This window comes from Lygodium microphyllum, chromosome 19, assembly GCF_053477565.2.
Source record: "Lygodium microphyllum isolate KBCC chromosome 19, Lygodium_microphyllum_v1.1.10, whole genome shotgun sequence".
Taxonomy (NCBI): Eukaryota; Viridiplantae; Streptophyta; class Polypodiopsida; order Schizaeales; family Lygodiaceae; genus Lygodium; species Lygodium microphyllum.
The window spans coordinates 58849856-58863149 of NC_141153.1; the positions used below are offsets into that span (position 1 = coordinate 58849856).

Sequence of the window (13294 nt, forward strand, 5' to 3'; positions counted from 1 at the left end):
CCCCCAAGTCTATGAACAGGACAACCTTGTTTAAGTTTTAATTGTGCGTTTAGTACATCTATTTCCAAGATGATATCTTTCTCAAACTCTCAAGTGAGCTTCTCCCTGCCCCATCCTACAAGGAAGCAACCAATCCTCATCTCACTCTTAATACTTTCAATCCTCTTATTTTCCTTGATTATTGACATGACCTCTTTAAAAAAAATGTGTTGAACTGAATGAGTTCACTCTTTGTATCCGCTTGGTCACTTCAGCTTGTAATGACTTTGTTATAGGTTCTTCCCTGGCCTTCTGTCGTTGCTCTTTCATAGTTTGCACCTGTTCATGCAGCTCTTTGATGTACTCCTCCTTGATCATTTCTTGTTTCATTGCTGCTAGCTCGCCTTGAACTTTTTTTAATTCTTGTAGCAAGTATGGCTCCCATGACGAAGGTTTTGCTGCTGGTGGCAGGATTGAAGATGTCTGTAGACTATTGCTGCAGTGAAGGTCTTCTTCTTCTCCATCTGTGCTGCTGAAAATAAAGGGGGAAGTTAACCCAGTGTATCCCCAAGGGGTTCCCCCTGCCCCCTTGGATCAGTCAGAGGTTACAAGGGGGGACTGCCCACCTACTGTCTAGTGTGAGCTGCTGGTGGCAGGATTGAAGATGTCAGGAGACTATTGCTGCAGTGAACGTCTTCTTCTTCTCCATCTGTGCTGCTGAAAATAAAAGGGGAAGTTAACCCAGTGTATGCCCAAGGGGTTCCCCCTCCCCCCTTGGATCAGTCAGAGGTTACAAGGGGGGACTGAGCTGGTGGTCTGGTTGGGACGGCCTGGGGCAGGGCAGGTCAAGTCTAGAAGATGGGACGAATCAGGCCAGGAGAGGGGAGATGGGTCGGGCGGGGAGAGACTGGGACAGGGTCAGGTCTGCGCGCGCGCGCACACTGATTAAAGGCTCCATTAGCCTAAAACTAGTGATTTGTCTAGATAAATCCAGATGACTTTCTAACACTGGATGGATAACTTCAATTACCTCAAGTAAGCTCTAAAAGGTATCTATACTAAACAGTATAGTTTCTTTACTTTGTGTTGTAGTGAACAGTAGAAGTAAAATTGAGAAGACACGTTGCCACTGCACTGTGCTTAGAAGGCACAGATGCATGTTTAATTTGGGAGAATATATTATTAACATCCGAGACAAAACCAGCCAAGATTAAGAGAGACAAGAAGATTCAATGCAAAGCTGTAGTGATTTTTTATGATTTTGCTGCCACTTCATGCCTAACAGTGCCTCATGGCTACACCATCTTGATAGTATATTCTCCTACTATGAACAGTCCCCCCTCAGCTTCTCCGTTTCACAAGAAGAAACTAATTCGTCATACTAGATACTATCATCATCAAGTGCATGCTTATCTGACTGGAATGACATACACATCTCCATTGCACAAGAAGAAACTAATGCGGCATACTGGATACTATCATCAACAAGTGCACGCATATCTGACCTGAATGATACAATACAACTAGGAGGATACAATAGTCAATATAATTCACAAAAACTAGGTTGAATTGCTTGTCAGCATGTACCTAAGGAAAAGGCAAACCTGTAACATGGGTGGAAGTTGTTGTGTCAATGATGCTGCTAGCAGGTTTGATGCATGCTCATTACGCCTCATGATTAGCCCCACAAGATCAGTGCGTTGAGTCACCACCCCCTACATTAAGAGGAGACAGATGAGAAATGGCAAAATAAGCCCCAAGTTAATGAATAGCAATTTAATCGCAATTATACCTGGGTTTCATCTGTGTAAAGATAGTACAGCAATCCATTATTTATGTCCTGCAAATATCTGTGATTTCCACGAGAATAGTTTTGTTATGATGCAACAGTATCAGAAAGAGAAAGGGTGTGCAAGATAACGTAGAACAAAAAGTTTCCCATAACATAAGCTCTACAAATCATGCTGACCTATGAAGACGGTTGTAATTAAGTGCTTAAAATGCAGATCAGCTCAGATCAGATAGAAACCAGTCTTGAATCCCTAATCCTTCATAATTGAACTCACCCCCTGCTTCTCTGATCCCCAGATTTCAGAAAATTCAGGTCCTTGGATTCCCGGTGTTCACCATTCACAGCATGCCTTGTCCGTTCGGCATTCTATGTCCTCTATCCTTCAAATGCTCACCCGAAAACAAGGACACTAGCCATTAAAGGACTAAACTTCTATCAAACAGACTGTCCATAAGGATAAAGCTCCTAATATCCCATGCCAACTTAGTGTGGGGATTACAATTAGGAACTGACCATGGCCGATAACAACTCCTCTCAAACCTTGGGGTTTTGTGAACAAGGAGCACAAATGAGGAGGATGAGGCAATGGAAGAGCCTTTGCGATGTCTGCTATAGTGTTCATTGTAGGACAATTAAACAGCTCCAACTTCTGCTTCAAGATTTGCTCTCAAACATAACCGTTCTAGACCTCTATAAGCACAAATATGAAACATTGCATTCCATGCAATGGCCGAGCAACTTTGGCTATTAATTTGAATAACTGTCAGTAGTCTCTTTGTAAAGTCCATATCAGCTAAAATCTGCCTCAACCAAACAACATCCTGGGTGGCCCAACAACCAACTCTATAGTCTAGACTCTACCTTGCTGCTCCAAGCACCAACACCTTCCCTACTTGTTAGAGAGATCCCCCCCCCATACATGATCTCGTGTGTTTGGGTGGCCCACAAGTACCCAAAACTAACAGAACGGCCCACCAATGGGGCTGGAGGGTCCTCTACATGAAAGAACATGAAAGCAACTAGTGTAGAAACATCAGGTCAGGTATGAATGAGCCAAATAAGTGACCCAACAAATCTACTCTACTTAGTGACATCCATCCCTGTGCACATGGGGACAATTTGGACCTAGGGAGCAAGTGGGAAGAAATAGCCCCACAAGCAAGAGTGTCTAAGAGTGACAACAACTCAGTCACATATCTCTGCTACGAGAGTTAAATGACCTCTGGTAACCAAAAAGTGTTACGGCCTTGAATAAATTTCACAAATAGTCAGTTCAGGTGTGCCACTGATTCTATATGTACACCCCTACTCCTAATCAAGGTCTAACCCTACTATATCAAGGTGGCAGAGTGAGTGTGTGATGTGCATAGTTCGCATTCTGAAGAAATGTGTGAAACTAGGAATCTACTATATAGATGGAAATTTGTAGATAAGAATTTCATGGCTAGAAAGGGCACTTCAAGACATTTCATTTGATTGTAAATGTAACCGTGTTCCAAAAAGGGCACTTCAAGACATTTCAATTGATTTTAAACATAATTGTGTTCCAAATGGTGACATGGCAGTAATAACAACTGTTTAAGAACATTTGAACGAGTGCATAGTGGATAGCTATCTAATCACACTTTCAAGTCATGCCTGGAATTACCTGTCGGACATCAGAAGACTATACAAAATGACTTGTGCTCGGTGCTCCAAGGAAGCCTGTGTTTCCAAACCAGTGAAATTTCCAGATTTTTTCAGTTTGGGAAAGACAGTATGGCACAGCCATCATTACACTTCCTATTTAATTGATATGGAACAAATAGATCATCAAGAAAAAATGAAGTGTACATGACACTGCCTAGCATCATAAGAAAATTATAGCTGCAAGCTTGAATAGACCACATGCACCAAAAGGGGAACACTTGAATTGACCGTATCAACTCACCTGTCCTGTAGTTCCTTTCCCTGTTTTAAACTCTAAGGGCAACACCTGATCTTTTGAAGCCAAGTTCACCAACACAGATGCATCAATCATTCCTTTCAAGCCAAACTTGGGTGAATAAATCATTTCTTCAATGTCAATGACCTGAAAAGAATAGGAACTTCCATAGTAATCTCGCAAGAAGACATCCCTGGTAAACTTACAAACAGAAATCCTGCATAAGGATCTCTCCAAAGTTTTAGGACCTTGCTTATTGAAACTGGCTGTTGACCATCCCTCGTTCCAAAATTGACTTTCGGCAATGAAGAAGGCTTCACATAAGTACAGTACAAATTAGTAACAGACCAGAGCCACTTTGTACTGAACACTATTATTATACCCATACATAAAAGCAGTTACTTACAGAGCTATGCAGAAAACTGCTGATCCAGTTCAATACTGTAGGTATGGAATCTGTCAGTTTGTCTAAAGCTTCACTTTCACTACCTGCATAGTAAAGCATATTAAAACCATTTAAAGGGTCAAATAATAAGCTACTGCAAAGCCCCTCCGGTTACAGGAAAAATAGCTTAGAATGATAAGGTAACTACTCAAGGGGAGGAATTTACCAAAAACGTTGTTATTTAGAAGAAACTCACCTCCACATGCATAAAGGCTATCAATGTATCGACACACGATTAGCTCAGCTTCTTGTTCCAAGGCTGCCTTGTTTACACCATTGCTGATCAACCCAAACTGAATGGGTCAACAGATCAGAAAGATTCAAAATTATGACTCAATCAAGAGTCTACAAAATTATGACTCAATCAAGAGTCTACAAAACTGTAAGTAGAAGTTTGTGTAAAAGCAAATAAGATTTTGCAGTCAAAGGGCACATCAGCCTTTAGATAAAGGTAGCTTTCACTTAGTATATCAGTGACCTCACCATTTCATCAACAATCTGGATGGAACTACAACCCACTTGATAAATTTCCACCTACAAGCTTAAACATTTTGACAGGTAGGGAGAAGGTTTGTCAAAAAACCATTATATGCTTAAAAATGCTGTAGTATGAAGTCAGATCTTCCATTTGGCTGATGAATCACAACAAATACTGATACATCATGTAAGAAATTGCACCAACATTGCACGTAGACAATAGAAAACATGTAAATGTTTGATCTATACTACCCATCTCCAAAGAGCGAGACTTTGTGGCAGAGAATCGTACTCCTAACCTGTTCCAGTCCCCCTAACATCTATCTGCCCTATTCTAAAGAGCTACCTTATTAAGGTTTCTGTAGAAATAACCTGATGATTATGTTTCACATTCACCTTGCTACAGAATCTATACATGTCCCAACCCATTAGAAATCCCAAACACTAAAGTCGTAAGCCTGGAGTCAGGATGTGTTAGCAATATAGTCAGCGAGTCTCGGATGTGATTCAGCGGGCTATACATTTTAGATGTTTTTTGGCATTTTCTAGTGGTCATTACTATGAGATTTATGGCATTTATCGCTGCTGATCTGCTGGCCAACCTGATGCATTTATTGCATTATTTTTGGCCTATTTATTTGGCTCCCTCCTACACGGTCTAGTCATTCATCACTTGCAAGTTCCAAGGCATGCCCTGTTGGAGAAAGAGAGCTAGTGCCAATGCCTACGCAGCCAATGACTCACTGTTTTATGCGACTGTCTTGTGTTTGATATCTAGATTCCAATTCTCGAGCATATCTTTGAGTTCTCCTTTGCAGTGTTCTTGTGTTTTCTCTTTTCTCTATCTTCTGTCTTGTGTTCAGCAGTTTATTTCAACATTCTTCTATGCTTCCATTGTTGCATCCACTTCTAACATGGTATCAAATTTCAGGATCTACGTTCCTATTGCTGTCTACTGTTGATTACTGATCATCTGTGTCTGCTGTCTACTTTTCTCAGCCTGGGGAACATCAGTCTATTGTCAATCAGCCTGTCTACTGGCCCCAATTCTGCATTTTCAGCAAAACCTGCATTTACTGCATTTAATGCTGTGGCAGCCTTTGCTTTGACATTTTGCACCTGCCTTTTCAGTTTTCTCATCTCTTGCAAGCTGGGCAACAGCCTTTTCAGGCTGCCCTTGCTGATTTTGATTGATTTCCCCTATCTAATCTGATTTTTCCCTTATGCAGCTGTCATTTTTGTGATCAGCTTCTTTCTTCACTGCATGTGAACTCTGTTTAGTGCAGTCTATGCTGTGTTTTGGTTATACTCTTTCTCTATTCCTTATCTTCTATCCTCTCCAAATGGCTCCTCCCTACTATTCTACTGATGACAAACTTCATGGCCCTAATTACTTAACATGAAGTGCTATTACGAAAGCCTACTTTGTGCAGAAGCGCATGTGGTACATTGTTTCTAGAGCTATTGAGTATCCTTAACGCCCCACTCCTCTTCCAACTGATTTCAACGAGGACAACCACGAGGAAGTTGTCCTTACCCCTAGGATTCTAATGATGCTCATGCATATTCTACTCTTCTTTGCTATATCTCTAAAGAGGTTCTTCCAACTATCACCTCTTATAGGAGAGCTTCAACAATTTAGGTGAAGCTTTAAATGTAATACTCACATGCAAAAGTTCCTATTGGAGTTGTTGGGTTCTAGTTTTTGACCCTCTCTCGGATTATTTATTAGCATCTTTTCCACAATCAACATCATAACTCAAGTTTGTGTCAGCTTTCTTCAAGGCAATTGGAGGATAGAATGCTTTGCTCCAAAATGGTTTGCTTGGGATTGGTAAAAGCTAGACACAACCAAAGCAAGTGTTTGTGAGGCCAAATTTAGTTGTAGATAGATTGTGGTTTAAGGTTGGGTCCCATGGCTAGAGTTATTAGAGGAGTTGCAAACACATGAACTATAGTTTTGTGGCTAATTGTTACTTGACACCCTTACTCAAGAGAGAGTTTGACTTTACTTTAGTAAAGTAACTTCTAGTTTAATTTCAATAGAAGAGATGCAACCTACTACTTTGAAGTAGTGTCTATTCCTATATGGCAACCCAAATACCTCACTCAAGTTTTGTGAGAAACCCAAGTAAAAAGCTCATGAGACCTTCAATTAGGCTATTACAAGTCACATACCTAGAATTGGCATGACATGTGTGAATCAATGAGGGAACTTGAAGCTAAATAGGATTTGCATCGCTGCCACAAAGATGTGAAGTTAATTCAAGGTTATCACGGATGATGATGTGCAACCTAATCCCTTTAATACTTCTATTTGTAGGAACTTGGTTTCTTGCACAAAGAGGAAGAGAAAGTAGGCTAATTGTTTTTCTTGCCTAGTGCTTAATTGCTTCATTGCTGCCAATCACCCCTAGTGGCATTGCCAACAATCACTTGGCTATGTGCTGAAGAGTAAAGATTGAAACACCTTTGACCCACTCCTTTGGAAAGTCAATCTGCATCATTGTGCCCTCTAATAAAATCCTAAATCTACTCTCTATCATAGACTTGTAAAGTTGAGAAACAACACATAAAGATTGTGTTTTCTAGTTTGGGTTAGTGCTATAGTCCCCCAAGACGTAAATTTGTGGCCAAATATACAATGGTCATGAGCAAAACATGTCCGAGTATGATGGATGATGTTCGGCATCATTAGAGAAAGCTGGAACCTAGTTGTCTTGTCTAGGATTTGAAAGTAGCCTCAAGCAAGGTGGTTGATCTCTACTTAGTGAACTTCAATATGTCACCCCTATGCTTGGGGTTGAGATAAATTGAACATTTAGATAGTCTCTTTGGCATGTTATCAATATAGAAAAGCTCCCAATAGCCATTGTTGATGAGCTCTCAATAAATTAAAATGATATTGTCTAGTCCATCCTCCCAAGGCAATTGCCACTTGGAAGGATTGAAAGTGCTTTTGAAAGCTCTTTCTCCCTGGAGAAGATTGACAAATAACATGCGGCTTCCATATTGTTTATAACTACCCTCTTGGTGCTTTGTTTGACTAGCCTCCACAAATTCAAGGGTTTGGATTGTGCGTCTCAAGAAAGTTATACAATAATCAATGACCAGCCGTGATTTTGCTAGACCATTTTTGTTCTCCCTAAACATTTGACTTGATGTCTCAAGAGTCATTCGTTGTATGGAAGAAATCCTTGTTGACTGTGCAAGCCCAACTTTCAAATTGAAGAGTACTTTGTTGTAGCTTTCTTCATGTCTTCCATCTCTACCTTGACATTGTGAAGTCTATGCGCCACCCATTTGTATGCAAGGCCTCGGAAAGCTCTCTTTTCAAAGTTGCTACTAGACAGGCTTTGGTGCCTCTCTCTCTCTCTCTCTCTCTCTCTCTCTCTCTCTCTCTCTCTCTCTCTCTCTCTTTTTTTCGTAAAAGGTAATTGTATTAATTACGAAAAAAATACAAGATTACTGGATTACAAGATACATGATGACACAAAGCTAGCATGTGAAGAGGTTTTCTCTTTCTCTCTCTCTCTCTTTTTTCTGATTACAAGATACACGAGGGCCCTAGGCCAACGTGTGGGGAAGCCCCGTAGTAATGCACTGAAAAAGTTACACCAATCATGGCAACGACCCAGAGGCAATTGCCATATGCCACGGATGCAAATCCTCTCGAGGGAGCAAGTCGGAGTGTCGGATGATATCCAGCTGCCAATGCAAGAGCCATTTAAGCCTGGCAATATGTCGGGGTACATTAGAGGCCGAATCAAAGAGAAAAGCATTGCGCGTGGTCCAAATGTGCCAGCATCCCCAATATCTGAAAAAGTGAAATAAGATCTTCTCATGCAACTGTGGCGGTGCGGAATACTTCGGGCGCACAAAAACCCAGTCGAAAGGAGTTAGCGAGGATCCCACCACCGCGCGCCAAATGTGCGACAAGAGTGACCAGATATTCTTGGCGAGCGGGCAAGAGAGAAAACGATGTCGGGCCGATTCCGCCGGTGTGGTACAGAAGAAACAATTGCCATTCGAGATGCGACGCTTGGCAAGGGCCGAGGCCAGAGGAAGACCACCAATCATTACCCGCCAAAGAAAAACCTTGCATTTGAAAGGTGTCTTATTTTGCCAGCCCTCCATCAGCGTTTTGTGCCACCATGACAGCGATTTCCGCAGTCCCCAAACAGTGTTAGCTTTCTCTCCCAGCCATTGGTGATCTTGAACAAGAAGATGATACACCTGATTAGTAGAGGCCTTTTCCAGACTCAGGCGGCCTGCAAGATCCCAGTCCTGCCAAGGGCGATCCACAGTCAAGGCCGGAAAGGGTTGCCGACCCTGAAGCTTCGACGAAAGCTGCTCCCACAAATCACGGTATCCACGCGGGATCTTAAAGAGTCGCCGAGCAGTCCGAAATGAGACGAGGACATTGCGAGTGGCAAGGGTAGCATCCGCAACCGACATCACACCTAAACGGGCCATGCGATTAAATCTTGGTCTGAGTTGATGTTTATCTTCCCATGAAAGGAGTCTCGATACTGCCAACAATTCCAGCTGAAAGGAGTTAGTCTGCAAGCGGTCCCCCACTGGGTGCCAGCGGGCCTTTTGGAGCACCACTTTCCAAGAGCCGACCAAGTGCAGTAACAAAGAGGAAGAGGGACTGGAAACACGAGAGTCAGCATTAAGGACATGCCACCAGGAGGCCCGAAGCCGTGTGTTGCCATGGCGGAGCCCGCTGTCCTCAAGAAAATAACGGGCTATGATGGACCAAGGGTGGTGATCCACACACATGGCACGAAAAAGGGACCAACGGAGAGCTAACATATGAGTGTGTGCATCCAAAATCGCTCCGCCACCCATGCGCTTAGGGGTACATGCGTGTGACCATGAAATCCAGGAAATGCCGGCCTGCAGTGAGCCCTTCTTCCATAGCATGAAACGGATGGGATGAGTGAGGGCCTTCAAAGTAGTAGGAGTCCATGGCAACAACGGCAGGAAATACGTTAGCATTGGAAGCATGATTGTCTGGGCCACTTTGAGGCGGACATGGAATGGCCACGCTTGCGACTTCCAATACATAAACTTCGCCGCCAATTTTTGTGAAATCCACTCCAGCAGGGCTTTTGGCCGTACATCCACCCCCAACGGGTATCCAAGATGCCTGACAATGGAGCCACGGGAAACCACCTGGCCTTGCCAGCCTAAGGACTGCAAATCAGGCTCCGTACAACTGAGAAGGGCTGACTTAAGGGCATTGATGCGAAGCCCAGAGGCCTGACCAAAGAGTGTCCAAACATCTAATGCCCTTCGAATGTTGTCCCTGTCCGCCTGCAAAATCATAAAGGTGTCATCCGCCAAAGATTGGCTAACGAAGTGCTGACCCAACGGAAGAGACAGCCCGGCCAGCTGGGCAGAGGCTGCCATGGAGGATAACATTGAAAGGACCGGGTGAGTCGCCAGGGCAAAGAAGAGAGGGCTCAAAGGACAACCCTGTCGGACCGAGCGTGCAAGGACAAATGGCTCTGTAACTCCACCATTAACCATAACTCTGGAGGAAGCCTCAGCACTAATGGTGTAGATCAATCGGGACATTCGGGTACCAAAGCCCATAGCCGACATGAGGTCTGCAATGAAAGACCAGTCCACATAATCAAACGCCTTTTCCAAGTCCAATTGGATCAATACCACTTCCTGACCGGAGTGCCGCGCATAGTCAATGGCCATTTGCACATTTAAGATATTATGCAGAATGTTGCGGCCCTTAATGAAACCATATTGGAGAGGATGCACAATAGCTGGAAGGTGCTTGTGGAGCCGATTCGCCAGCACTTTGGAGTAGATTTTATACATGGAGCCCATCAAAGAGATTGGTCGCCAGTGTTGCAACTTTGACGGCGAAGGGACCTTTGGAATTAGTTTGATAAGGCCTTCTTTCCATGAGGAGGGCATGACCCCCTTTTCCCACACCTGCTGAAACATGGCCACCAATGGCTTCGCCAACTGCGTGGCCGAGGTCTGAAAGAATTCATTAGTGAGACCATCCCAGCCAGGGCTTTTATCATTCGGCAGGTGCAACAAAACGTCCATAACCTCATCCTCGCAAATATCCGTCTCCAAAGCGGCTTGCATATCAACTGGAACCTGCTGGCGGACCAGATGATAGAAGACCGCACGGGCATGCGTAACCTGGCTAGAAGGCGAGGAAGAGGAACCAAGAAGATCCATAAAATAGTTTCTGCACATAGTGACAATGGTCTGCGGATCCGTGACCATGCGACCTTCCGAATCCTGGAGTCTGGTCATATTTTCGCGGGGCGGAGATGCATGCAAGGCGCGAAAGAACTTATGAGACTGGCAGGTGCTATCTTGCATTGTGTCCATCAAGTTGTGCAGCTTGGCCTGTTGATAAGATTTCAACTGAAACACTTGAATAAGATGGGCCAACCGCCTCTCCAGAGACAGCAGAAAATCATCATCAGGGGAATCCAGGAGCAAGGAACGGACCAAAGCCAATAAGTCTTCTGCTGCATGTCGACGTCGGCGGCAAAGCGAGGCATGATGGATCCCATACTGGTGAGCAACCCGCTGCACATTAGAGAGCAGCCGTGCAAATGAAGGCCAGCCCTCAGAGGCGAAGTCCAATAAGAACCTCTCAATCAGCTGCTGCATATAGCCCTGGAAAACTGAATGCTTCAAATAAGAGGAGTTGAAACGTAAAGGGAGCCTATCCAAGAATTGCACAAAAGGTGCAATAGAGTGTGCCCGCATCTCAAGCTGGAGGGGGAAATGGTCCGACAACGCATATTGCCGCAAGACCTTCATTTCCAGCATGTCGGGAAGAAAGTCATCGCCCTGCATGATATACATTCTATCCAGCCGCGACCAGGTAGTTGCATATTGTGCGGAATGAAAAGTAAACCCTGAAAAAGAAGGGTGAAGCCACGACCAAAGATCTTGCTTGAGCACATGCAAAGCAAAAGAACTCCACACCCGGCTTTCCGGCGTATCCATTGCCGAATGCCCTGAAGTGGACTGAGAAGAGTCGACACACATATTGAAATCTCCCATCAAGAATCCCCTTCGGCCGAGTGACATGGAGCCCTGCAAAGTGGACCAAAGATCCCGCCGGGATGCGGGATCATTCGGAGCATAGAGGCCCAACAGCCATAAAATCTCGCCTTCAAATAAGACTTCGATCACCAGAAAGCGGCCCTGCACATCATTTTTAACAAGGACAGGCTGATATTTCTCATGGACAATCATCAGCACGCCCGAATAGTGCGTAGCATGGGTCCCTGCATAAAACAGGCGGAATCCATGACAATCCATCACTTTTCCTGCTTCACCATGACTTTTGTGCTCAACTGCACACAATACATCCCACTGGTTCTCGTGCAAGACGGTCCACATGGCATGTTGCTTATGGCGAGAGCAAATGCCTTGCACATTCCACGTGGCTATCTTTATGTATCCTCAAAGAAGGAAGTCAGGAACGAGGCACCTGCTGCCTCGATTTCACCTTTTCCGCGAGAGCATCCAGGACACCCTCATCCAAAAAATCAGCCAATACTGCAAAAGAATTCTGGCGACCTGCTTTGGAGGTAGAAGGGCAATCCACTGCCTTGGGAGAGGGGCGGGGATAACGCCGATCCCAGGGTGTAATAACATTTCCTTTGGCATCGAACGCCAGCTTGGCAGGTGGGCCTCTGGGGCCGTCGGTATAGGCTCTCCTTGGAGACTGATTGCGGGGGCCCGACGGGGCCCTAGGACGCAGAGCCTGCTGTGAAGTGGCCATTTCTTTCCGGCGCGTATACGTGCGCACGGAATCCTGGGAAGCGGGAGGCCCAGGATCCGCCAGGCATGTATCCAACTTTTTACCTTTTTGAGGACGTGCCTCAATCCAGTCAGTGCGACGGGAATCCACACTTAGGACCTGTTGTTTGCCTTTGTCCATGACATGAGGAGACTGAAGGGCTTCCTGGGGCGTGGCATCAAGCACCATGTCGTCCTTGGGCAGCACAACCTGCGCATCATCCGAAGACGATTGCTTTTCAGGGCATTCGGCCATGAAATGCCCCAATTTACCACATGAAAAGCAGTGGCCCACAAAGTTGCCCCATTTTAAGCGAAAATACAAAGGATGCATGCCCGAACAATTGAGGCGAAGCCACGCGGGCCTTTTCCTGGCCGTGTCCCATAGCATGCATAAACGGTTGCGGTTCAGCGCCCTGAGGCTTGGGGGAACCAACACTGTTCCCACAACTGCCATCGCATCCTTCAACATGGGCCAATAGACCGCCGGACAGTTTTCCACCTCTACCCACACCGGGCATTCGCGTTGAAGCAGACGCTGGAAGTCGGCCATGGGGCGCCATGGCACAACATGAACCAAGCGGCGATCAAAGAATAGCGGCAACTTGGACAGGAGCTCAGCGCGATGCGTTTTCGAATTTCAGCAGGACCTCATAAAACCCGCGAGGTCCAAGGAAGATCTCCTCAACAGACTCCCCTTGCAATAGATGGTGCAGCCACTGGCGAATATGCGAAAGCATTGGGATCCTGCCAGTGAAGAAAAGAATAACTGCACGGTCATAGAACACCGAGAAGGATCGCAAGACTGATTTGGGGTCCACCGTGGCTTCCAGCACATCATCCGTTCCCGCAACAGAAAAAGATTCGGTAT

At 45.0% G+C, this 13294-nt stretch overlaps 1 protein-coding gene across 1 annotated transcript in view; it reads right to left on the minus strand.

Moving 5' to 3' along the window:
- EMB2411 (DNA replication helicase) overlaps positions 1-13294 on the minus strand; it is a 72545-nt gene that overhangs the window by 36140 nt on the left and 23111 nt on the right. The window contains exons 11-17 of the mRNA XM_087700133.1: positions 4337-4433; positions 4102-4184; positions 3944-4009; positions 3702-3842; positions 3420-3475; positions 1772-1829; positions 1584-1694 (exon numbers count right to left, since the gene is read on the minus strand). Coding sequence (XP_087556259.1) covers positions 1584-1694; positions 1772-1829; positions 3420-3475; positions 3702-3842; positions 3944-4009; positions 4102-4184; positions 4337-4433 — 612 coding nt within the window. The remainder of the gene's footprint in view (positions 1-1583; positions 1695-1771; positions 1830-3419; positions 3476-3701; positions 3843-3943; positions 4010-4101; positions 4185-4336; positions 4434-13294) is intronic.